The 27,457-nt window shown below is 40.9% G+C and overlaps 2 protein-coding genes across 3 annotated transcripts in view; one reads left to right on the top strand and one right to left on the bottom strand.

Moving 5' to 3' along the window:
- The window catches only part of gabrb3 (gamma-aminobutyric acid type A receptor subunit beta3), a 30,948-nt gene extending 15,651 nt beyond the window's left edge, over window positions 1-15,297 (bottom strand). For both annotated transcript variants that reach the window (XM_027005572.2, XM_027005573.2), the window contains exons 1-4: window positions 14,552-15,297; window positions 14,359-14,450; window positions 14,154-14,221; window positions 2,069-2,289 (exon numbers count right to left, since the gene is read on the bottom strand). In XM_027005572.2, the coding sequence (XP_026861373.1) occupies window positions 2,069-2,289; window positions 14,154-14,221; window positions 14,359-14,450; window positions 14,552-14,631 (461 nt within the window). In that variant the 5' untranslated portion in view covers window positions 14,632-15,297. The remainder of the gene's footprint in view (window positions 1-2,068; window positions 2,290-14,153; window positions 14,222-14,358; window positions 14,451-14,551) is intronic.
- A 3,997-nt stretch (window positions 15,298-19,294) lies between these two features.
- Window positions 19,295-27,457, top strand: part of gabra5 (gamma-aminobutyric acid type A receptor subunit alpha5) — a 31,043-nt gene continuing 22,880 nt past the window's right edge. Inside the window, exons 1-6 of the mRNA XM_027005577.2 lie at window positions 19,295-19,899; window positions 20,105-20,364; window positions 21,241-21,325; window positions 21,593-21,717; window positions 22,917-22,984; window positions 23,290-23,510. Coding sequence (XP_026861378.1) covers window positions 21,243-21,325; window positions 21,593-21,717; window positions 22,917-22,984; window positions 23,290-23,510 — 497 coding nt within the window. The 5' untranslated portion in view covers window positions 19,295-19,899; window positions 20,105-20,364; window positions 21,241-21,242. The remainder of the gene's footprint in view (window positions 19,900-20,104; window positions 20,365-21,240; window positions 21,326-21,592; window positions 21,718-22,916; window positions 22,985-23,289; window positions 23,511-27,457) is intronic.

Genomic DNA, 27,457 nt, shown 5'->3' with positions numbered 1-27,457 from the left:
TGCCATTTCATACACTCCTTTGGTTACGTTGCTGTTTTCTTTGCATGCATGTTTGCCAAGCACTGTGTTACAGCATGTACTGTTGATATCCTGGACGGGATTAATTGATCGGTTGCTTGCCGGGGGGTCTCTGAAATCAGGAGCCATGCTGTAAGTGCACCTGTAGTAGCTTCACTACAAATCAAGCTCAAGCCTTTGAATCCTTCATACCGCATGCCTCCAACCTGCGGAAGGTTCTGAACTCAATCTAGAGCAGACCACACACTCAGTCCCCATTTCGCATAACTGCATATGAAAATCCAAAGTGATATGAATAAAAAAATGCTGCTTTCTTGTTCCGAATTCATGCCACAGCGGTTTTTCAGGAATGAATGGTTATTTATCCTGGTGGTGTTTTCATTTGTTTAAGATAGACAGAGGAGAAGGAGAGAGGTAGAGAAGGGAGGGAGTTAGAGATGGAAAGGAGGAAAGACACACGGTTAACTCGAGGGAAATTAAGCACCTCTCATTTCACAATTGCTATGGTCACATGGAACCTTTCCAATCTATCATCTTATCTCCCACCAAATGAGAACCTGAACTTTAATAACAAACTGATTTGTTTTCTCTGTGAGATTTGAGGGTTGCATTTATGACAAAGAACTAATCCTAAAATGCTCAAATTAGCAAGGTAGAACATAACATCTATTACATTTACATAACATTTCTATCTATTATGATCCATTTATGTTGTTTATGAACACTGCTATCCAGTGTGGCCTCAAGAAGGATAGCTTTCCTTTCTCAGTCTGGTCTTTAGAAGCTTGCTTTCTTATGCTGCCAATGGAGATTTTTCTTGACACTGTCAGTTTTGGCTTGCTCATTAGGAGTCTACATCTAGATATCTGGACATTGAACTGAACATCTCTGCATAAGGATGAACTCGAAATTTCAAGATGCACTTTCAACTTTTGACTTGCTGACTTATTTTTCAATCAGAAGTCAACGTAAGCCTACTGGGGAAATGAGGGTCAGTTTAACTGCCATGTGTTTCGCAGCTGCCATGTGCGTCTTCCACGACATGACGAGCGCGTTTCAGAAGAATCAGTAAAAGAAGCCCCACATGCCTTCATTTCAGAGCTACACTTATAAGAGCACTTCCAAGCTTTACCATACATGCACTCTAACTTTAATGGCCACAGTGGCAAGCAAACAGCCGCTCCCATCAGCTCTGCACTACTCTTTTGATCTTTCACATTAGATGATCAGGACACTCAACTGCAGTGGGGGAAAAATGTGCGGTCTGGATTTCTAATCCTGCTTTTAAATGCCACTCTACTGTGTCTGGTCCAGGACACATTGGCCCAGCTTCCCCTGCCTATGGTGAGCCGCATGCTGCCACGCGGAATCCAAGAGCTCTTCCAGAAGTTGGGGAGCTATATCTAGTTTCACTCTCTGGCTCCTCCTCCACTATGGCCTGAAATAGAGTCAAACCAGGCTCTTACATGTTGGTGGGAGAGGAAAAGCTTGTTTAGCATCAAAAAACCTGATAACACCAAATGGTACTAATGAGATAAGGAAGCACATTAGCAGTTATGTGATTTAGCAGTTGAGTGCTCTAACCAGAATAGGACATTCTCTGGCAATACATAAGTATGTTCACCGAGTCCCAGCATCAAAAGTGTCTTTCCTTAACAAATATTCAATGATATCAAGAAAATAATAGAGTAAAAGGATTTCAGCAGTGACCTTCACCTTATCACTCTCTGAATGTATCTAAATGAACTGAAATGCTTAACAAAAACTTTTCCCTTTTATATATTTTTTATTTCATAGTACATTGTTCACCCAGGCCTTTTTTACTATAATCACTGAATTAAACATTTCTCCACTATGTAATCTATGCTTTTAAAGACCTCCAATAGAGCTTTTCAGTATTCAGTGCTCCATTCTCCATTCCAAATGAATGGTCTAAACTGAGTCTGTGTACTGTACAGGCATTTGTAGGTGATGATGTTCTCTTGTACACAGTTGGGAATCATTTAACCTGGAAGTAGTAGTAAAGTTTTCCAGAGGTGGGAGTGCTCACCTCAGTCCGTAGAGGACTGTACCATCAGGGTGCAGACGGATCATGCGGTTCTTAACGGTCACACCGTGGACAAAGGACTTCTTATCATTAAGGAAGTATGTGTCAGGGACCCAGAGCTGGTCCGCCACCCTGTTATCCAGGGTGAGGTTGAGAGGGATCCCAGAGTAGGCAAGACGTTTGTCCCTCCAGTACTGCTGGAAGTACATGGTCAACGTGTAATCCTGAGGGCAAAGAGAGAGAGAGAGAGAGAGAGAGAGAGAGAGAGCAAGAGAGAGAGAGAGAGAGAGAGAGAGAGAGAGAGAGAGAGAGAGAGAGAACCTCATTACTCAGTATAGATGGATGAGCTAGGAAAGTAAAAACGAACACATACCATATAAAAAAATCCATAGAAATGGCAGAGGAATGGAGCAGTCAGACTGACAGGAAACTCGTAACAACTTTTCTGATCAAAAAGTAATTTTAAGAGTCTGTGTGATACAGACAGGCAGAGTTGTATGAGTGATAAGTCCTCTGTTACCGGCCCAATCTTCCATTAGCTGATGGGCTCTGAATAAAGGTCTGAATAATTCACGGGGCTGCCATGAATTGTGATGGGGTGTGTGTAAGTGGCTTGGCTTTGGCTGTCTGCAAGCTTGGCTTTTGCCTATTGCTCTATGTCCCAGCTCACTGCATTTAAACAAGGCAACCATATTTTTCAGCCTTCACTATGAATACTCCAAATGACACAGGCCCACATGCAGGTGTGTGGAATGTATTTCAGTAGTGGTGTTGTTTCAGCAGGGGTGTGAATTAATAGCATTCTGGCTTAACCATGTTTCTATCCCACTGATGATTTAGTCGTTGAATTCCAAAGCAGCATTGTTTTATTTGCTATTTGTTAACTATGATAATAGGAAACCATGACTAAATTCATTAAGTTTAGTAATCAAAGTGATCATTGGAAATGGTACCTGAAATGCTGTTAGATAAAATTTTCCTTACTTTTAGGGTAGAAATAACTTTTTAACAAAATGAAAGTTAATATTAGGCATTTCCAGTGGTGAAATCTCTGGAATTGCCCTGCAGCAAGAAGTAAAGTTTTATTTATTGACAGATTAACCTCTCCCTGATGGCACACTTAAATTTAGGGCTAACTTCTAGAATAAAGAACAAATTATTTTGAAATAAGGAAGTACCTTCTTTAGTGGTAGCGAACTGATAAGACCTACAGACCTAGTGTCTAAAACCAACAAATGTTCAATGTTCTGATATTGTGGAAAAGTCCAAGCTCACAGGATCATAATTGAGTACACTATTCTATTCAGTAAAGTGATCTGAGCCCTGTTGGATCCTAGCCCTGTTAGAAGAACACAATACATTCCAGTCACCCCAAACTTAAATAGATTCAGCTTACAAGAGTAGCTCAATATAAATTGCTGCTATAGAATCAAGGCGGTATAAATGACAGGGATGTGAAACCATGTACTTGTTATGCCTCTGTTCATATATATAAATATATATATATATATATATATATATATAAATATATATATATATATATAAATATATATATATATATATATATATATATATATATATATATATTTATATCTCATTCGCTCACTCACTCACTTAGGAGGTGCAGAGCTCCAGGTTCAGAGTTGCAATAGATATAGATTTTCTGTTTCAGGGTGATATTTATAGAAATGTCAAACAGTTGGGTCTGGAAACAAGCTGGCTTCTAGTTTTCATGCCATGGGAATGGTGAGGTCATCTCCATAAGGTCCCATATAGATCTCCCTTACCTTTGCCAATGTCTCAACTCCATGGATTCCATCACAATAAGGATCCAGGCTGTATGACTAGACCTCTACAATGTTAGAAAATCCAATCAGACCAAACCACTGGCATGATGGACATTATATTTGAGCTGTGTTTGAACTCAATGAATTTTAAGAGGGTTGAAAGCACGCAGCTTATATAGTTCGCTTGGGCCCCAGGCGAACTATTGAACTTGCTTAGTATGCACCAGGAAGCACTGGACAGGTTGAATTTAATGTAGATGAATGTCTGCCTGGATAAGTCTGTACTGTATGTATGTGTGTGTGTGTGTGTGTGTGTGTGTGTGTGTGTGTGTGTGTGGGTGTGTGTGTATATGTGTGGGTGTCATGTGCTACTGTACAGTGCACTCAAGGGTAAAATGAAGACCTGACATGCTGTCCCCCCACATTGTGAACAATCTGTTCATGTAATAAGGGCTAGTTAGCCATCTTTTAGAGACATGCGTTTGCACTGGCTCAGTCTGTCTCTTCTCCTACAGAGGGATGTCAACATCTCCCAGCAGGGAGGAAAGCATGAGGAGTGGGAAGGGTGTCCAGTCCAGTTCGTTAGCCAGAGACGTGAGTGGACAATGGGACAACTACTTTTGGAGTAACCCTGTTTCTTTTGCAGCCTGTAAATCTTCCTCTGTCCCTCTCTTCTCCTTTTCTGTCTTCATCTCTGTGTAAGACCTTTGTTTTAATTAATCCTCTAAATCATGCAGAAGGATTCAAATCTTGCTTATTACATTATGCTTTACACCAGCAGAAGTGTAAGCGCTAATTAGTGGATTTGGGAGAGTTTGCTGCAGCTTAGCTGCTGCTCAGCTGTCACTAAATCTTCTGTCTGACTGTACGAGGCCAGTGGCAAGTTTTACTATACTGAAGCTTCTTTCAATTTAAGAACCTGAGACTGACTCATTCGATCTATGTTTCACCTAGAGGATTATACATATATTTGCAACTACCACAATACATTTTGTATCAATTATTAAAAAAAACAACAACAAGCATTTATTAAATACAAAAAAAAAAATCATTCTTAATTTTCTTTCTATTAAAAATAACAAAATAATCAAAGCGTGTGTATCCTAAAAAATGCAGAACCCTGCACAGTAAGGTCATGAATGTGCATTAGGCCCTGAACCATAAGCAGCTGACCTTTAAAGTATGCTTATCTGCTCTTTAAATGCTGTGTTATGGCAGTGCAAAAGGCCTCATTTGAATAAGGGTAGTCTGTTTGTAAAATCATCTTCTTCCCTCCCATGATGCCTTGGAGTAGGGGCTTTATGTACCCCTCATGAAGGCAGATATGGACAGGAAACTATTGTATGCCTTATTCCTGAATCATTTGTGAGCATTTCAAGGAAGGAAACTGCTCAGAGCTTTTTTGGGGCATGTACAGAAAAACAGCTACAGGGAGGTGGGTGAGGCGTTCCTCAGAGCATCTATGTCACTCTCTGCTGTGTCTCTCCCTTCATCTTTATTTGTTTTCTCTCTCTCTCTCTCTCTCTCTCTCTCTCTCTCTCTCTCTCTCTCTCTCTCTCTCTCTCTCTCTCTCTCTCTCTCTCTCTCTCTCTAGATTCTTTCTTCTTTGTTCTGGACTGTTGGACATACTAAACACTGGGATCAAGCCCAGCTTGATGAACACACAGCCCCTGACTGCCTGCTTATCTACTGCCCACTGGCTGCGTTTGGCTGATTTACTGAAGAGAACAGAAGTCACCATATCCCCCAATTCAAACATCAAGTATTTGGGTATGTCTTTTATCACAAACTCTGTGTTTCCAAATGATCTCTATCACTGAATACTGTCCATCACTGCAAAAGGAAGTCATTATTGAAGTAATGTCAGAGAGACTCCTTAAAAAGTTGGTCCAAGGGCACAGCTAAGCATATCAGTGATATACTGCTAACCTTAGCCAATACAGCATGTCCAGAATATATAGAATCCATGTTATTAACACTTTAACCAAACCAGCACAAAGCCCACTGAAATCAGGCTGCAAAATATATTTGAATTGAGCTCCAGTGATTTGTTCAGGCAATAATTTAGCTTTCAATCCTAATTCACATTATTAGAACAGTCCTGTGAAATTTAAAAGACAAACTGACTGCTAATACTCTCTCTGAATACAAAACTGTTTCAGAATCACAGCCAGAGAAACAAATGAACTCAGAAAAACACATGTTGGTGTCCTACTGGAAAGAAATACCAAGAGAATTAAAGCATGAAAAACCTAAAAGAAAAGACATACAGAAAGAGGAGGAATTACAGAAAGTGAGAGACAGGGAAACAAAAACGTTAAATGAGGTCCTTTGGGAGTGTGAGGCAATGGTATCATAAGTGAGACTAGAAGCGCACGGTCTTTCTCTCTCGCTCTCACACACACGGTTATGGCGCGCCAGTCAAACGGCATTTATGTCAACTTACCACCTGGTCTTCTGAGGATAGCAGAGGAGCAGCAAGACAAGAGAGAGGGGGAGATTCCTCCACATTGAGTGTGTGTGTGTGTGTCCTGAGTCATACTCCTGCTCCAGCAGGCCTTATCCACTTTGCAAGCTTACAAATGCAGTGTTGCTGCTTGTGTCTGTACAAGTACAGGTCAGGATGCACTAACTTGTGAGTGTGTGATGCAGGCTGGAGGGTGTGCCGTGCATCTCCTGGGCGAACTGCTGCTGCAGATGCTGGACAGCTGAGCTTCAGAGTCTACCATGCCAGAGTATGTCTCCCTGCCGCCTTACTGCCGGCAATCACCATTCCCCAACCACGCCCAACTGGGACCAAGCCACTAGGGCTTACAGCATTACTCACATACAAGTGTGTGTGTTCGATTGTAGGATCTTCTGAGCAGAAATCTTCTGCAGGGAACAGGGCTTCCTTCCCCATGTGGAGATGTAAACAAACGTCAAAACGTCAATGTGTTTTTCAGAAGTGGGACACCTCCGCTTCCCTTGTTGAATCACTAAGAATTACACATATTATTACAGTGCATGTGCCGACAGCTCACTGCCTCCCCAGCAGGGTCACCGCATCCTACATGGCGACCAGCGCCACGGCAGTACAGTTCAACGGCATCCAGTTCAATCTGACACACCTGTTGTCTGCTGTCATCAGGCCCAGACGCATACACATTTATCCTTGAGCTGGAGATAATGAGTAGCTATTGTAAAGCCAGCTTAAAGCTGCTATACACCAACATTATGCCTGATTGGACAATTACAGGCCCTAAAGCCAACTATCAGGCTAAAAATAAAGGGGAGGAGAGCAAACAAAACAGCTAAATATATTAATAAATCCTGTCTCCTTGACGACCCGTTCTCTACAACACTCCCACACAGCCACGCTGGGCTTTAGGCAGATACCTTGTGTGACACTCTGGCTTTCAAAGCATAACACACACACATACACACACACAAACACACACACACACACACACACACACACACATATACACACACACTTCTTCCCTCTTGCTGTCTCTCTCCCTCTATTTTATTTTTCTTTCTCCGTTTCTCCCCTTTTCTTTATGAACAAATTTAGTCATAACCCAAATGTCAATATGTCAGTATCCACAGTTCTAGCAGCAGTCAGTGCTGTAACACTGACATTAGTCCTAAGATGAATCTTTAGGTGAGCCTGAATGATGGGAATTAACAGTAGCATCATGATTCATTAGGGTTTCTTTTTTTCCTGCCAGACGCATCAGAGGCAGAAAGGCAACCTGCATATCTTTGGTAAGAGAAAACAAGAGGCATTTATCTTTTTTTGTGTGCCACACACACCAACAGCTGGTAACACCCTGTGGTACAGCTGTCATTTTGTTTGATAAAGAGGCATCAGATTTATGGAGTCTTTTGGGGGGCCTTTTTGAAGGGGTGATGGTGTTTTCATTGCATCATGCTGAGAAAACAGTAATTTTATAACCCACCCCCCACCCTATCCATCCACATGCCATCCACCATCCCTCTTCACCTAAGTGGCAGAAACGTCTTCAGATAGTGACTGAAAATGATATTGGTTTCTACGGCAACCATTGCCCGTCAGAACACATTGCGCAGTGAAGCACTCAGTGGCAGTGTGGCTGTGTACTGTGGATGGTGCGCCCCACTCCATACGGGCCGGGACAAGCGACCTGGTGGGCTGGTCAAACACTTCCAGGTACTTGCACGCACATTTGCACACACGCTGAAGGAGCAAAGATGAGAAATCACATACAGCACAATCTGCCTCAAAAGATTCATGTGTTTCTTGAACTTTAAAAAATGTTAAAGGTTCAGTGGAGAGCAAAGCACTAAACAAATCTCTGAATCTCACTGCACACTTTAGCAAGAGGAATCTACATTTATTTCATTGATCCTAGTACAAGCACATACAAAAAGTAGCTCTGAAATCAGCCTGGAGGTGAATCTCAGGAGAGACTGTGCTTCTGTTCGCAAAGCATGTGACTGCCGTTCAGCTATAGACTGCTCTCAGATCCAGGGGGACGCTGTCTCACACAGAAGCCCACAGCAAGAGAGAGACCAAGAGGAAGTATCACTTTAATATTTAACAAACATCTTTTTCCTCTTTGTGGCTTGAGTGTACTATCTGAGCAAATCAAATACCATTTAAAACGTGACCCCACTACTAGGATTAGGATTAGTTTTATGGTTAGGGCAGGAGCCAGATTAGGGTTAGGAACTTCGCTGCTTCAGCCTGTCTTCTAATTGGGCTTTCTGTTGGCTCATAAAACAGGAAGTAGCACCTGACTGTGTTTGAATGCTGTGGATTTTTGGTATATATTCTGCTTACTAACAGCACATTCTGACAGCAAAATCTAATAGTAGCTATTTGGGGGATTCTTTCAGAAGCCTTGTCCATCAGAACCAGATTACACTTAGTTATTTTTTTCTTTCTTTTTTATTAAGAAATGTCAGTGTTAATATCCTTTAATGACCATTTTCAAATTGTTCTCAGGAGCCTAACTTCCATCTACCCCTCCTCCACCACCACAAAAACAGATTCCATTTTACTCATCACTCATGTGATGCATGTGAATCTGGGGATGAAGGGGGAATAAGTCAGAATAAGGCTGTGCAATGTGCAATCCTGTGTCGATCAGTCCTGTGGAAAGCTCTCACAGTGGCAATGTGGGTGTAGCTTGGTGTGCTCTGGAGTGTGTGCTCACACGTGTGCCTGCGTGTGCGTGTGCGTGGGAGGCCGCGTCGGATTTACACTTCTCACAGATAGCGCAGCAGATGCGAGGTTGCGAGGGACTATGCTGATCAACTTGCAGGCGAAACCTTGCCACTGGGCAAACTAACAGGCTACCCTATGGCATTGTGTGCTGCATGCTTGGGATTACGGGACCTCCAAGTGTGGACACAGAGCTGCTCCCATATTAAATTTGAGCTGTAGACAAATATACAAATCATATCAGAAAGGTTCATGAGTGAAGAATCATCCTTCTCTTGTTTTACACATGGAAGTGAAATCGACCATTTTAGTGTTACTCTAATAACATGAAATGCTGGCTATGAATGAAGGCTGGGCACAAGGGCTACAAGGTAGAGCTGGATTCTAGAGTTTTCCACCTTTTCATAATACATAAAAATACACTAATTTATTATTCAGCCTGACAGAAGGGAATGCAGGAGTAATCAAAGATTCCTTTTTATCAAGTTACAATCCTGACAAGAAATAAAAAGCATTTTGCTCATTAGTGAGTGAAACGAATATGAAGTGTGTGAAGGAGCCTGCTAATTACAGTCATATAAATCATAGAATATACAGTCAATAAATCACATGCATGGCATCAAATTATATCTGTATATTATGATAAATACTGTTACTTTTGAAATGTTTTGGCATATTAATGGTAACACAGCTGTGGTGCACTCTCTCCCTCTATCTCCTCACACACACACACACACACACACACACACACACACACACACACACACACACACACACACACACACCATACAGAGTAGACCTTTGACACTGTGTTGAGTGTACCATGTTTCTGACCAGACACACCACATTAGTATTTCTTCAGCACCCCCCCCCCCCCAACACACACACACACACACACACACACACACACACACACACACACACACACACACACACACAGACATGACTTTCTCTCTCAAAGCTAATCTCATTGCCATGGCAGCAGGTTATTTATACACGATACTGCACAATCAAACCTCAACAGTGTCACCAAATGTGCACCCAAAAAAAGAAAGAAAGAAGAAAAAAATACTTAAAGCATCAACAAATTTCACTAACTGGTGACCACCACAGCAGTCAGGTGTGACACTCTCATTGTATCACTTCCAGCAATTAATTTCTGTGGACTCCTCTGGCTTGAACATGGCCTTTGCAGCCTAAATGTATCAGGCTCACTGGAATCAACCCCATACTCCTCTTGAGCGCTCTAATGCGTCTCTCACTCCATTAGAACACATCCTGCTATAAAACTATAGAGTCAATTGATGACTACATCAGTGCAATGTCCATGTCGTGTAAGTTAGCAGACACTAACAATGATATCAATCTACTTCTACAGCAGGAAAAAACTGAAAAGGCTATCACAAAATCTGTAGGACAAATCCAGCAAATCTTATTGGGACTAAAAAAATGAGGTTCTCTACATTTTGTTTTGTTCAGTCTTCTGTTTCTCTATTCAAACATTTGGTCTGATTCAAAAAACCCTGTGTGAAAACATAAAGGGATCCTACATGTGGTGACAGCCGTAATCCTCTCTAATGCCTTTGGACATTTAAACAGAGCAACATTTGAAAGTTTCTAGGCTCAAGTGCCCCAAATGTGTGAAACTATTTTATATATTCCAAAGGTAGTAAACACAAAGTTGTTGTATATTATATTATGCAAACCAAGACAAAACCAAGAGAACATTACCCTGTCCCTCCCAGTGAAGTACTTAGAGTCCTTATACAGTGTAATACAAAATAAACATATGCACAACCCCACTATCCCAGTGACTATCATAAGAAGGATGAAACACACCTGTGCATACACATATATGTGCACACACACACACACATACAGAAACACACACAGACATACATAAACAGTGTGTATGGTAGGCCTCTATTCATGGAATAATCATCACAGAGACTAGTGTAATTCCTTCCATGCAAGGTTCACCTCTTATCCTTGCTGGTCTGTGCTATACACACACATGCATGTATGCGCACATCCACACATACACATACACACCCACAGACACTGTGTCACATCCGTCTGTGTCACCGATATTCAGTGTAAAGTAATCCTAATTTGTGCCTCTAAAGAAAGCAAATCCGTTGTACAGAAATAACTAATCTCAAAAGAGCAAGTGCCATTCTTAAGATGGCAAATCCAGTTAGTGCCGGCTAGATTCCTTTCCTCAGCCAGAGAGCTCCCCTAGGACTTCTTGTGTGATTTCTCTAAATTCTGTCTCAAAGCTAAACCCATAACAAGGTCAAACCCTGACCGCACTCCTCATTCCCTCTGGCACGTGGGTTGATATTTCATGCTGACAGGGTCAGTTTTACTCTATGGAAGAAATGCGGATGTGTTGAATAATTCATTTTCCTAATAACACTCCACATGGCTGTGTGCAAACATTCATGCTGTTAACATTGCAAAAATCTCTGATCAATAAATCTGTATGATCAGTGAGAGGATTGTTTTTAGATTCATGAAGTGAACAGAGCTGCTTCACCACTTCAGCCCAGTAATTAGCTCAAATTAACTTATATATATATATATATATATATATATCTGTGTGTGTGTGTGTGTGTGTGTGTGTTTGTGATCTCTTTATCTCTTACTCTGGAATACATGAATTATATTTTTGGTATTTAAAAGACATATTACAAAAAAAGAATTTCAAGTCTTCAAAAATTCTTTGGGTGTAATTTCCATCTGAAAAAGTTATTTGTAGTAAATTATTAAACTATTTCAAGGTTTTTCCAAGCTCTCACTAGGTATAAAATTCTATCCCCTGTTAAAATGTTCATAAGTAATCTAAAAGTAAAGAGTTAAAACATTTAATTAGAAATAAGCCCCCTGAGCATCAAGGGCTTTTTAAGCCTGTATAATAAGGAAACTGAAATGGCCACTTAAAAAGCAAATACGTTGCATTATGATTAATAAAACAATGTCATATAAGCATGCTGTTGTGTTTAAAACATTACAAGATAGAACAAAATAAAAGTCATAAAGTGATCCTTTGGTTTGGTCACAGCACACAGTACTAGTTCAACTAAAACAGTAATGACAACATCAATATGTGAAGAACACGGAACTCTCCTCCAGGAATACAGCAGAGGCACAGTGGTGAAAGGCGTCACTCAGCTAATCAGAGTCCTGGGGAGAACATCTAGAAACATCAAGGACAGGCTAATCAGGATCTTTCAATTAGCATCTGCTCATTGGGACATTAGGGGAGTGGTGTGCGCTGCTTCTCTGTCTGGGTGATGTGACATTTTATATAGTGCTGAGTAGTAACAGGAATTACCATAACAACAATTTTCTCCACTTGTTTGCTTGCTTGCAACTTTAAATATGATCTTTACACCTGAGCAAGGAGTGCCTGACCAAGCCACTCTATCCTATCTTGTATCATTCATCTATGTAAAACAGGTGTTTTATATATTATATTATATTAAAGCTGCATAGTCTTATGTTTTATCATCTATTGCCATCAGTAAGTGTACACATTAGCATTACAAGTTGCGGTGCAACATGAAAGAAAAAGGTCTAGCACCACTGTTGCATAAAGGCATCTTGGGAACTCTTCCGCAGTTTAGGAAGGACATACAAAGCACCTGTGTGAGTAAAGATATTCTTGCTTTTAATTAATCTTTTGTTAGACATAAATACAATCTGTCGGCTAAATAAATTAAACACAAAGACTTACATGTCATGCTGTCATGGATTAGCTGCTTTCTGCATGCCCCACCACTGGCCACCATGACTCTGCATTACTAAACTGTGCTGGTGAGATGGTGAAACAGCCACCATGACTCTGTGTTCCTAAGGTGTGGTGGTGAGCTAGTGCAACATCCACCATGACTCTGCGTTCCTAAGGTGTGGTGGTAAGCTGGTGAAACAGCCAACTCTTCTGGTCTCCCACTTTACTACAGTCAGCAACACATGGTTACCATGAAGACAGCCTGTTCTCATATGTTGGGAATGCCTTCTGACCATTAGGATAATCTGGCACTGTGTCTACACCAGGTGTGGACTAATCTACAAACAATATTTGTCATAAATGCTCTCAGTGTAATAAAATTACATTTGTGTTATTGTCATACACTCATATAAAATGTATTATTGTGTAGCTTTGCATAATTACTTATATATTTTACAGTATAAACTATGTAAAATAAGAATAACATATGTTCTAACATCACTGGTTTTGTAACTTCTACAACACTACACTTCTGCACTTGTTCTTACAAGCTAATGGGCACTTTTATTGTGGTCCTCAGCCATGAATGAACTGTAAGCTCTCGGTTTGCTTGCCAATCAATACTGCTGAACATCTGCTGACTCAAAATGCATCAAAAGCAACTTTCAGTCACAAGATCTTGACAGGCAGATATCTATGTTTATTTCTTCCAGTAAACAGACTAAACAATGTCAAGCCCAGTTACAGACTAAAGATACGTTACCTATTAGTCTGTATGTCAATCATGTCCCAACTTATTAGTTATTTTTTGCTACTGTCACAGCACTGACCCTATGCTCTCAATAGTTTACTTAAAAGCACTTAAATAAACAACTTTTCTTAACATGTTATGGACTTCTAATTAACTTGTTTCTTTTTGCATTTCATTTTTAATCACATGTAAATTACTTTCAATATACTCTGGAAAAATAATGTCCCAATATCTATCAAAATGTTGATAAATAAATAAAATAGTGTAGTAGTATTAATAAAAATTGTATACTCACAATATGAAAATGAAACAAACAACAACTTTATTGTTCCTATTAATATACACATCCTATTAATATAATCTCCAGCAGAAGCAGGAAGGGCCAAAAAAGTTACCCATATTTCTCCTGTGCTGAAAGTCAAGTGTCTACGTGATTTCAGCTCCTGGACAGCACCACGCCGACCAGGCAACCTATTACCTTCTATGCATCCACTGAACTCCACTGTATCGTTCGTGCCATACCTTTTTGTTCATGGATAGCGATGAGACACATATTCGGCAAATATAAGAGAACGTGCGTAAACGACACAATCAACAGCGTAAAGTGAAAGACTGAGTTCACTTACCATGTTGACCTCAGACACCATGTCTATGCTTGCCACGTCAATACTCATTCCAACTGCTACCGGTGCACCTTAAACGAGCAAAGACAACTTATCACCCTTCCCCGATTAACGTGTTTTTAGAAATTATAAGAAGAGCTCAGACCAAGTTCTATATAATTGCTTAAGCCCAGAAGTAAACAGTACTTTAAGGTGAGCTGCAACGTACCTCCGAAGTCAGGGCGAAGACGAATGTCATATCCTTTCAACAACTTGTCCACTGTCTCTTTCACAAAAGACATATTGCCTGGTTCGTTGGCGCTAGAAGAAGATTAAATAAAATAAAAATACACATATAAATACATGGTTCATTAAAAAAAACGATGGCAGTTCCATGTTCACGCTTTGACAACTACACTTACCTTTGAGCACAGCACATCACTGCCACAATAACCGGTACAGAAAGAACATCAAACATCCGTCGTTTCTGTATTCCAAACATTCCTTACTCTTTCTGACAAGGAATCGAGTGACAAAACGGAGGTTGTGGGGCTTCTCAGTGTATATCACCCGGCTACAGGTTTCGTTCCTCCATTAGTGGCTCTTTGCTAAAGAAATAAATTTTTTTCACTCCCGGATTTGAGGAAAGAAGTCGTTGCAATCCGGGTTTCGCTCTTCTGTAGAGACAGTGCGTTACTTGGAAACGTAGTCGGTAACTACCATGCATTTTGCCCAAGACACTATCGGCACTGGCCGTAGGGGAGTCGGGGTTTGGGGCACAGCCAGATATCCATCTTTCAGTTTTGACGCATGCTTCTGTACTATCCCCCTAAAAAAACACGCTCTGCCAAAGTCCCAGTATGCTTTGTTTCTGGTTCGTTCGCAGGTGCTAAAATCGTACGGATCGATTAGTTTGGGTAAGTGACGCGCAACACATAGCCTACCTTCTAAAACTCGCTATCCGTTCTTGTTTTCTCTGTTAGAATGGAAAAAATATGGTTTTCGAACTGCAAATAAACTTCTTTATCCTTAACCTTCGATACTGACTATAATGATATTGACTAAAGTCTGTTAGACCAAGTTGCCTACAGTTTGAGGAACCAATCATGCCATTAAGAATACAGTTCCACAGATGAAGCGCCCACGTGATATTTTGTCAGCAATAGTTCCAGTGCGGTTATTGGTAGAATATGCGAACTTAATTATTCACTCTGCTGTTTATCACCTCTGTTAAGCAATAATCATGGAGGTTTCTAATGTCCAATTAAACAGTGTTAACTTTGTATGCAACAAAAACTTTGTTGCGTCATTTTTTGTCAAATGACGGGATGAAATAGAAAGTGATGAGCGTACCTAAAATCCATGTAGTGAATCTTGTGTGTGTGTGTGTGTGTGTGTGTGTGTGTGTGTGTGTGTGTGTGTGTGTGAGAGCGCGCGCGCGCGCAACAGCGGCGTTTATCTGCGTTGGGATACATTCCAACGTACTTCCTTAGTGCTTTTTGGCTGGCAGGCATGTCAGCCCACTCTTCTGTGAGAAGGCAGTAGCCGTTGACTGGCTCAGAGATTACAGACCCTGTGAACGGAGACTTGACGTCTTATCTTTAAACTTCATGCCTCAAAATTCAGCAAAATGTAAGGTAGACAGTTTAAGAGCTTATCCGCCAGAACATTATATCTGTGGCAGCTTTCATTGGGGCTGTCATGACTGTTAAGTACCAAGCACTTCCCCTCTCATTTGAGTGTTTTGAGTGTAGATACAGGTACTCACACACACTTGAGTGTGCTCTCTCACTCTCACTCTCTCTCTCGAACCAAAGAGGGATGTGATGATTTGAGGTGGCTGTGCATTTACACAGTCATTATGGCTAGCTCCTATACTGTACACATATACTCACACAGACAAACACAAAGAATGATAGATCATCATGTTACAGACAGGGAGAGAAATAAGGCTCCTTTAATGACGCCTTGTGTGATGAAACCAATCTGATATATGAGTTGTCTTACCTCCTCGCTCCATCAGTGGATATTAAACCCTTTGCAGTGGGCCTCCAGACAATCTTATAATACATAATCAGATTTTCAGCAAGAACTGACAGTCTGCTGGAGATTAAGCTTTAGTGAAATGGCTGCTACAGGGCCTTAAAAAACGTATCATCGACCTGATAAAATAATCTCATTAAGTTGATCTGTTTTCATTAGAGCAGCACACTCTGGTCAGAGTGAATATAGAGGCTGTGGATGAGAGCTGTTCATGGATTGGACAGACACATAGGTGAAAGTCTGTCTGGGGTCATCTTGTATCCCTGATGGTCCATTAGGGCTGGAGTGTGGTGTGTGCCATGGGTTTGTGCCCTAATGGGTGGGCTGAGGGCTTCTCCGGATGGGGCTCTGCTCAACTCAAACGCAGTAAGATTAGAGGAGGCTCTTGTGGGACAACTCAGTGCAGAAAGGCCCATTCCTTTTGGCTCCATACTAGGCTGGAGGATTATTTTATCAGGAGTCTGACATTAATGGATTAGCTCTATTCATTGCTGGGTGATTTGGAAAAATCTATTGAGCATAGTGATATGATACTGTATGCTGCAAGAAATTAGACCCACATTTATATCAGGGAGACAATATTCTATTACATGCTAGTGGAAGGTTTACATATTTTTATGTTTCTTGTTTATATAATTATAAATTATTAGAATTTTAGAATATTCTTCCTCTATACCTACTTTTTACTAAAATACCAAGTTCTTTTAAATGATAAAAAAGGGTAGTGGGTCAAATGATGTTGCTAAATAAAGGTGACTTTAGGACACTATTTTCAGATATATACAGAGGCAGCTCTTCTGCTCCATACTGAAACCCATTTTCTAGAAGCAGCCCCTTTAAACGAAGAAAAGCAGTCGTCGGGTGTTCTCTCCTCAGCACACACCCACACACACCCACGTGGCATCCAAACAAAGCAGCCCACTCGCGCACCATGCTCGTTTGTAAAATGCGAAGCCCACTATGTGGGCTGAGCAAATGGCACCAAGTCACAGTCATACACTGAGCCAAATGCTGTTGAAGTGTTTAAAGCGATGGTAGTCAACCAAATAGGCTGTGGGTGGAACCCAGACCTTTAGTACCATCCCTGTCTCCGTGACCAACGGTGGCTTTCATCTGCATGGACTCCACTGGGCCCTCTGATTCCTGCGTCAGGAAACACTTGACATGCTTAGGAAGCATTTTGTATCACTATGCTTTACTCCTCCCATGAGGGGTTTGCTGGAACGCTATGTGCGCTGTTTCTAATCCACTGAAGGGGAAATATAGTACAACATCACATAGGGAAATGAAAACATGGCCACGCCATCTTCCCCTAGAAAAAGGCTTTTGCTTTCTATTTATGTCAAGTTGCAGAGGTAGCAGCTACCTCCCCAGACTGAAGGGACTTAGATAAACAGATCCCCTCCACGGAGTGAATGTCATGCGGATGAATAATGCATGTATTCAGCAGACACGGGGGGGACTGATTTGTTTTAGATTGAGACAGGGTTGTTCCAAGGCTCCTGGAATACCTATTGAAACTTTCAGGAGATTCGGGTGGCAATGGAAAGGCTGGCAGTGGTGCTCAGAGCTCAGCGAATGCACTAACCAACATGCCTGTATAGATCGTCAGCAGCTCGTGTTTGTACATAATGATTGTTAAGATTAATTGCTTACCTTGTATCATAGATTGCAACTATCTTTTTATTTCTGTCCACTGCATTCCTGCAAAACACAAGGTAACACAATGTTGCTAATTACTCTGACACACAGAGTTCTATGTGACAGTAAGTAACAGTTGTATAATTAATATTAAATGCTGGTATGTTACACACATACGAGCATTCAATGCTGGTATTGAATGCTGGTATGTGTGTAATATAAACTGTTTAAGTAATTTTACAGTGACCTTTTGTGTGTGTGTGTGGGGGGGGGGGGGGGGGGGTGCAAAGTTCTCTACACCATTCGCACCATCCCATGAATGAACATGTGGATTTTTATTCTAATAACTATCAGTCATTATCAAATATTTCCTGTCACTGCAGTATTAAAGGTGCAAGCAGAAAAAAACATGAGTGGACAGTCATTTCTTATTTAGGAGTCTCCGAGAACGATTTCCACAATGTTGTGGAAGAAAACTGCTGCAATGTTCTGCTAACAGTATAATATCTGTGCTGTAATATTAGTGCTGTACACACATTCCATAAGTGTCTATAAGTGTAATTGAGATTCTATCAACTCATTGCTGTTTCCAACCACTCCTCACTCCCCTGGACACACACATGCTGAGGTAAAACACATATGTCACAGATGGAGCTGTTCTTGTGACTGGATCTCCTGGGCTGGATTACATCAATGTGGGCAAACCGCCTTCAGGCACAAACACTCCCAGAATGACCCCAAACCAATAACGCATTGCTAAAATAAATCCCCTGTCACATAGCAACACATCCCTAATGCATCCACACATCTGACTGTAATTTTTTAGGTGCACTGTGACCACTTTTCTTTTAGAACATTTACTGTCACATGCTGTCCACAATTTGCCACAAGTGAGGTTCCTCAGTAGTCCTATGTTTGGGAATTGTAGTATTTGATTGACATGTTAATACACTTTGTGTATAGTTGAAATACATGCATTTATTGAATTTGTTCTTTGCATTAGTTTTTGATGCTGTAACTCAGTACTGACACTAAAGTTGAAGTTGATTTACCCCACATAATTATTGACCAATTCAACTCTCAGTTGATATGTACCTGTGACTAACATTCAGGCCAGGCCAGAAAAGGGGGCATTCTGAAGTACCACCTCTCTTCTTACTATTGATGGAGCAGATTTTCGCAGGCCTTCAAAAGGGCCTTTGCTCAATACTCTCATTACTCTCCAGTTGGCCAGTCTGATGGCCTAAAAGCTATGCCAGGGTACAGTTGCTCCTCTGTATGTAACCCAAGAAACAGGACCATAGCGGATATAATGCATTCTACTGCTATACTTTTAATATTGTCGAGTGACAGCGAACATCCGAAAAAATGGGATTAGAGTTCCCTCTGATGGCTACGGTCATTACTACTCTCCTGTACCCCTCCTCCACAAAACATGCGCGCGTACGCAAACACGTTTCATTTTTAGAAGATCTTCTCTTTCCATCAACAAACATTGTTGTGTCTTCTTGTCAGGTCATATCCCAATCTATCATCTAACATTTTGTTTTAAATTGATAGAACTGGCCTTTTTAAATGGTCCTTTTTACTTTAAATAATCTTTTATTCAGTTTCTCTTACATACGAGCATGTGGTAATTCTGAATGGGGAAAATCTTATTCATAGGGAAATTTTCGGAATGACGACAGCAAAGTTTAAATCGTGGGGAAATAGTGATAGGAGTGAATAAAACATTTTATTCTGGATCCAGTCGAAATACCATTTTGCCACGGCGTGGAATTTGTGGCCACCTTTCCTTCGTATCATCGCTCTGGTGCAAGGAGGATGCCTATTGGTGAACGCGCTGGGGAAAACGCCAAGTAAACAGAATTGTTTGGAAATCCACTAATTTATCCTCTAAAAGAGCTTACAGTGAAGTTTTCAAACCTTCTGCTTGTTTCGAATTCCCACGGGGGTAATTATAGCGCACAGTCGGAGGTGACGTCCTGTTACTTTGATTCCAAATAATTACCATTACCACCAGAGTGACGGTCCAGCAAACGGGGAAAGGGAAGATTAGCGTCGCGTAGAAACGAGCGACCTGGTGGTAAGTGCAGAATCCCGGTACACTAAACCTAGCCTATTGTGAGCTACAATGTATAATGGGCTGCAATATTTAAGGTAAAGGAAAAGTGATAGTCTGCTAAAAGGGGCATGCTGTCTGCATCGGGAAAGGTAAAGAAGGAAAGGAATAGCCTATATTTGATCAAAGACTGCTTAAATGGCTGATTTGCTGTATGATTTTTTTATAGTACTGGATGCAGGAGTGATGAAGATCTCTATGGAATGCACAGGAAAGCAAAAAAGGTTTCTGCAGCAGCTACTCAGTCATTGAATCGTAAAAGAGGAGAGAACAATGCGTGGTTCACAAAGCCGACGGTTAACCAATAAAGGATATTGCTAAAGAAACAACGCATAGCCCAGTTCCTGTAGTCGGAATATTGCGGGATTTCCTAACCACATCTAAAGGAATTCGTTGCGGGCTCAAGAACACGTCGGCTGCACCATTCAGGTAGAAGACTAATATGGTCTTTTTTCGTATTGCTTTCATGTGGCTTTGAGTGAATGGATTCAAACAATTTGCCTTGTATCTACTTCACTTTGCATAAGAAGGCATATGCCAGAGGCTCTTAAAACTAAGAATGACTAAGACTTCTGGAAACTCAGTTTTTAAGACGTCACACGAAAACAAAACGATTATGGTTTAGAGCATTAATTGTACGGTGTAAATGTAATACATTTGCATTAAGGGATATGAAGTCCACTGATTTGTTTAAAACCACGGTTGCCCCTTTCGTTTATTGTGGAACAAGTATTACAATGGTAGGTTTTATTTATTCTAAACGTACTGACTCGCATTACAAAACCAACTACGCTACAGTAGGCTACTTTTGTCATAGGCTCCTATTCCTGTAGTGCTCATGTAACTTGAACAAAGTCAACAAGCCAAAACAGTAGCCTATGACTGGACATCTCCAAGTCGTGTTTGCGTGAGTAATTTATGAGGTGTTACTTGTTTTTGCAGTTTAGACTATTAGGGAAAATGGGTTGTAGGCAAACAATATCGACGACAACAACAACAACCACAAATAATAATAATTATAATTATTATTGTTGTTGTTGTTATTATATAATTGTTTACGCAAAATTAATTAAACTAAGGAATTGACTGGGTTTTCGTGTTATCGGCTTCTTCGAACTAAGTATTTTACGGTGAGGAAGGCTACATCGGAAACGTACATGATTTAGTTTGAGACATCATTATCATTGCCATGGTCTGCTCTGTACTGTATATTTTGACGTTCTCGATGCCCGACAGCTGTTCACGATAATTGCTCCGGCACCGGTGTGATGAGTCACTTGTTTGCCTGTATCGGACTTTTTGCAGGTATGGGCTATGAAGTACACTGCAGCGCTACAATGAAAAGTGTGTGGGTCGTTGCCGTCATCGTCAGCTTCACGTGCCGTCTTAGGTATGCTATTAACGCGCCAAGTTCTTAGTGTCGACCTATAGGCAGTCCTGCATGTATAATGATTTGAATAATGATAAGCTGACATTTGCCCATTTTCGGGTTTCATATTTTAGCATTGTTTACTTTAGAAATACTGCACAAACACAGTATTGTGAACACATTAAGGGTAAATAAGTAGTTGAGCTTTTTTCTCTAAAATCTCATTACATGGGAAAGTGCCTAGTGTGTGAGAAACATGCTGTATTACATTGTGTGTTTTTGTATTAGCCTCTCACAGACCACCACAGGGACACCGAACGAGGCAGAGCTCAATGACAACATCACAGTTTTCACTCGCATCCTCGACGGACTGCTGGATGGCTATGACAACAGGCTGCGTCCCGGCCTGGGAGGTAACCACCACACATACCCCATGTTCTCACTGTCTTAGCCTGTGTGCTACAGCTAAAAGTTCTTGTATTGTATGTGTGGTTTTCTGTCTTCTGTAATGGGTATTTGTGATCATTAATTCCCTCCTTACAGTGTCCCTAAGTCAGTACTTTATGAATATCTCTCTGAATGCCAAAGTGATATGACCGCAAAACGTCCACTTTGCATAGTTCAGACAGGAAGGATGGACAAGAATGGGACAGAGCTATTCATACAGTCTGACATGTTATGACAAAGCAGACATGATCCTGTAATATTGAAATACAAGCACCTTGGACAGCACTCTGAATCTGAGCATTCATGAACAAGACAGAAAAAGTGTGTGTGTGTGTGTGTGTGTGTGTGTGTGTGTGTGTGTGTGTGTGTGTGTGTGTGTGTGCATGTGTCTGTGTGTAAGAGAGAGTGGCTGAAAGTGTGAATGCTGACCTTGAGAAAGCTGCCTTTTCAGAGGGGAAGGTTCATTATTCTTTGAGGACTGAAGAGAGAGAGAGAGGGAGAGCGAAAGAGAGTCCCTGGCCAGCTCCTTTATGCAGAAGCATTGGAGAGCAGTGCATGCTTTTCTAGTGGCTGCTGCATGATGTTTCTAGACAAAAGATGGCATTGGACAGGATTTAAACGGCAACTGTAATTAAAGGAGAGGAATTTGCCACTTTCAGAGAAGGTCTATCTGTGGAATAACTGAACATACTGTTTTATATGCTGTTTAATTCTGTTCAGACTGAGAATTCTTATTAACTACCACAGGGGTACATAGTCTTATTTGAATCTTACAGTGAACATTTTCACATTTTTCTGAAGTTGAGAATTAGAATACTGAACTATAGTACTTGTCAAAGGTTTATTTTTACCTTTTGTTTTCCTCAAGCAACTTAGGGGTGCTATCTTGGAAGATGTTTTTTTTTTTATATGTGGCACACATGCTGTACCCTTGACATTGAAATAAAAGTTTGCCTTCTGACAGGACCTTAAATGAACAGAACAGCTGTCTGAAGTAAACCCAGAAAGATCTCTAGTTGTGAATTAATTACAGCTGTGTGCATCCACCTTCAGCTGGACCTACATGTTTATTCGACAATATGTGTTTCAGCCCTTGGGACTTTGCTGTATATTTTAAGTTGATCTGGATGAAAAGCTAACTTGTTTTCTCTTTGCAACCTCACAGAAAAGGTGACTGAGATTAAGACCAACATCTTTGTCACCAGTTTTGGCCCTGTATCAGATACTGAGATGGTAAGAAACTAATTTGAAATAATTCAGACATGAAAAAGAAGCATGATCAATTTGCTTGTGTAACAGGCAGCCATGTACTTCATCCAGCTCCCACAATGGTTCCATTTTCCACAAACTTTCATCTCTCCATAGACTGATGTTTGTTTTAGCCTCCTTTTGTGTCATGTTTGTCCATCTGCTGTATTAGCTGATTGACAGCGCTAATATTGCTCATCTTCATATTCAGCAGCTTGGCTATGTCACACGGTCACCCCTTTCCCCATGCCCCCGGTGCACACCCTCTAACACCCCCTACCCCTCCACAGGAGTACACCATCGACGTGTTTTTCCGGCAGAGCTGGAAGGATGAGCGTCTGCGATTTAAGGGCCCCATGGGTATGCTGCCGCTGAACAACCTACTGGCCAGCAAAATCTGGACCCCTGACACCTTCTTCCTGAATGGCAAGAAGTCCATCGCCCACAACATGACTACGCCCAACAAATTGCTTCGGTTGCAGGATGACGGCACACTGCTCTACACCATGAGGTGAGATCTACTCGGGCATGGTTGAGGGCGGGGCTAGCCTGGTAGAATAGCATCCCAGAGTTCAGTGGCTTTTGTTCATTTTATCATGGTCTCGCAGTGGAACAGGCCGAGGGGGGCATTTGTGAATGAGGTCATCATCAGTGAGCAATTTGGTGAATCCTGCCAAAAAGAAGAAAACAAAAAACATCTCCTTCATAGAGAAAAAGCCTTCAAACCAGGGGCTTTTTTTCTTACTGAACTTGGATTTCAAGTTCTCTTCTGATTGGCTGTAGCTTCCATGCCAATCTCATAAGCCATTGTTACAGTTTCCATTTTTGCAGGCATTTGTTTCAGGTGTAGTAAGAGAACAAACTGGCTTTGTCCATAGCAGTGTTTCACTGTTGGCTGTGTTCTGTACTGGAAAACAAAGACACCTTGTGTAAAGATATCTTTTCTGGTAAAAATGGAAGACCTGTGTACTGGCACCTCACTAGAAAATGGCACAAGATTGGTGATGATAAACCTAGTCATGGAAGAGCGTACTTTCAGTCTCTCTTCCCAAGCCTTCACCATTTCAGAGTGCTGTCCCATGCTGCTCATGCTCTTTGTGTGTAGTGCATCTGCTCTTGACTCTCTCTGAACTCTGTGTTCTAGACGCCACCCTAAACAATCCCTAGGGAAATAGCACAGGACAAACAACATGTCCTCAAAACCAGGTCTCCACTACTCCACCAGCATCAGGCCTTGGCAATGCCCTAAACAAGCATGAAATTATCGACATATTTTATTCTTTTGAGGAAAATGTATATTTTTAACTGGTGTTATTTTATTTGCCATTGTTGATAGCACTCGTGGCTTTTTTTTCATGATCTTGAATTTAATTATGAAAATGTAGGCTAATTGTGAAAACAGTTTAGCACCTTATAGTGCTAATGATGTGTGTGTGTGTGTGTGTGTGTGTGTGTCCAAGAAGGAGAGCGAGAGAGACAGATAGGCAGACAATGCAGAAGACTTTTTTTTTTTTTTGCTGGCTGGGGTGGGTTATGACACCCTTTAACCCTTTAACCTGATCTCAAGACATATCAGGCTCACAATGATTCCAGTGTTTACTTTGGGACAGATTATTGGTTTAATGAGTTTAAAGAATACATTTGTTTAGTTATTCATGTTACGTTTGTGATATTTTTTTCTGATGATCTCATACTCTTTTAGCAACAAACAACTCTCAGACATGCAGGGAGAGACAGCTAGATAGAGAAAGGATGGAGGGAGAGTGAGAACTGATCAGAGTGAAGAAGAGAGAGATAGAGAGCTGGAGAGATAAAGTGAAGGTAGGAGAAAGAGAGAGAGAGAGAGAGAGAGAGAGCTGCAGAGAGAGCTGGCGTGCGAGTGAAGGAGGGAGAGAAAGAGAGCGAGAGCTGGAGAGATGAAGGAGTGAAGGAGGGAGAGCGGTTGTTGAGCTTTTCTCCATAGACTCCCTGCTCCATTAACTGCACACTGAGTGCACTTGCACACACACATACAAACATCCACACACACAGATGCAGACTCACACATGTACGCAAAAACATGGACAAAAACACACACGGACACTATAATTCTCTCACCCTCACACACACACATTAACACACACCTTAAGTGAAGGAAGTGAAGGAGGGAGAGAGAGGCAGAGACACAGAAACTGCCTGAGTTTGTGTTGTTGCTCCATAGACTGTCTGCTCCATTATCTGCATATTGGGTGTATACACACACACATACACACACACACACACACACACACACACACACGCACACAAACATGCACACATGCAGACATATACACACATATGTACAAAAACATAGAAAAAACTACACACACCACATAAGTTTCTCACCCTCTCTCACACACATATTAACACACACCTTAAGTTGCTTCTCTCCTCTGCTAACATGAACACAATTCTACTGTGCCAAGTTTTACACCATTCACTTGTGTCTATGCACAGAATTAACATAGTTATAATATGTTAGACTGTATATGCATTACAAAGTACAGTGTACTGGATAAGGTCTGTTCAACTGGAAGAGACCAAAGACCAAAGAAACCAAAGTCATGTAACAGAGCTATGAGGTTATTAGTGCCGATCCAGTCATCCTTTTTGTCTTGTTTGGCAGACGTTATTATCTAAATGGAAGAGCAACTATCTAACTCAAATATTAATGCATCTGAGAGTGGAAATGGCAGAAGTAATTTAGGAATCAATAACTGTTAACTCATCTACAATCTACTGATGGTACATTCCCTTGCAGTGCCAAGCACATAGCTTCTCCTAAAGCCGGGAGTCTTTTCCATAGAAAGAGCTTGGTGATAGATTGGCCTAGTGTTGCCAAGCTGCTCAGAGAGCATGGAGCACAGAAAGCAGGCCGGAACACCTCCACAAGCCACATTCTAAAAGTGGAACACACTCCACAGGTTTTTATTAGAGATTGAAAGCAGGTTAGGGGACCGAACAAAGGAGAGCTGGAGCCGAAGCACACCATTTCACTCAGCAGTTCAGATGAGCCAAATTATAGAAGAGCTACTAAATTATGATTATTTTTTATCCAGGCTTTTTTTAAATACAGATTTAAATCAAATATCTATATATTCATGTCCATTGAGCATGATTTGATAAGCATCAGCCAATAAGAGCATATGACAATAACAGGAAGAGAAAGAAAGATAAAAGACATGGATAGTATAATGGATAGTGGCTGTGAGTCATTTAGCACCAGCATCAAAATTACCACGGGGTTCAGGTTCCACCTTCACTCAGTCTCATCCAAAATGTGGGTCATTAACGGCACACAGCCTGGTATGTTATAGAGCTGCCACTTGTCCTTAATACCAGTCCATAAATGCCTAACCATAAATCTTCAAATCACTGGAACTAAGGAATAGACTATTGTGACTTTATTTATCATTTATTTATTTATTGAGTTTATGTTTGGCGAGAAACTATCCATGAAGGCTGCTCCCAGCTTTTGAAGTCACAGGTCATTGGTTATAGTGAAAGCAGAAAGCTTCCTGCTAATTGTTTGATATCTTACATTACGCATCTAAGATTATATTTGCTGTTAGATTATGAAGCATGTTATGATTCAAAGAAGTCTCAATACATCTCAGTTACCACAATGTTCATTTCCATACAATCCCTCATTGCATGATCTCACTGATGTTTTACCCATCTACAACTCCAATCTGAATATCAGCCTTATCATTTTTATTTTAACACTGAAGAACTCGTTAATAGGAACCCAGAAGTCTCACGTGGCCACACAGAGTCACAATGACAGAATCCAGGCACGAAAAAGCAGCTAGCAGAGTAGAGAAGAATAGACCACAGTGGGATCCATATTAGAGGTCAAGGGTCAGGGATATTATGGAGCATCGGTACGAGCGATTCTGCAAGATTTCTCTGCTGTAAGCTATATAGCAATAACTATAGCAATGGCAAAACATTTTTCAGCTAAAAGCCAGGTTCTTTTATTTATTAAGCTCAACCAGTTTCATTTATTTATTAAGCTCATGGCAGAATAACTGATATCTCAGTTTTAGTTTTGGAGATGCTTATGCAGGAATAAATGGGTAATTTTTTAGATCTAAGAGCCTGCTAATCTGCTGATGACTCAAAGCAGAATGAATGCTCTTAACCCTTGAACAGGCTTTTTGTTTGACTTGATCCCCTGGGTCTAGGTTTAGAGTTTGGTTTGTAGCCAATGCATAAATTATATGCTCCCTATCCATGAATATTCATTATACTGTTTTAATTATGCATAGTCCATAATACCATGGTATTAAATATTATTACCCAAATATGTTCATAGCATTTTTACAAATGAGAAAAAGAACAGGGGTGACCAGAACAGCTGCTGTAGATATTGCTTTAAGACCTTCAGGGACTTGTCATGTTTGAAACTTATCTTGGTTGGCTTATGACCATTTGACA

This window comes from Electrophorus electricus, chromosome 3 (assembly GCF_013358815.1).
Source record: "Electrophorus electricus isolate fEleEle1 chromosome 3, fEleEle1.pri, whole genome shotgun sequence".
NCBI lineage: Eukaryota > Metazoa > Chordata > Actinopteri > Gymnotiformes > Gymnotidae > Electrophorus > Electrophorus electricus.
The sequence above is the reverse complement of the archived record's forward strand: the minus strand, read 5'-3'. Positions and strand labels throughout refer to the sequence as shown.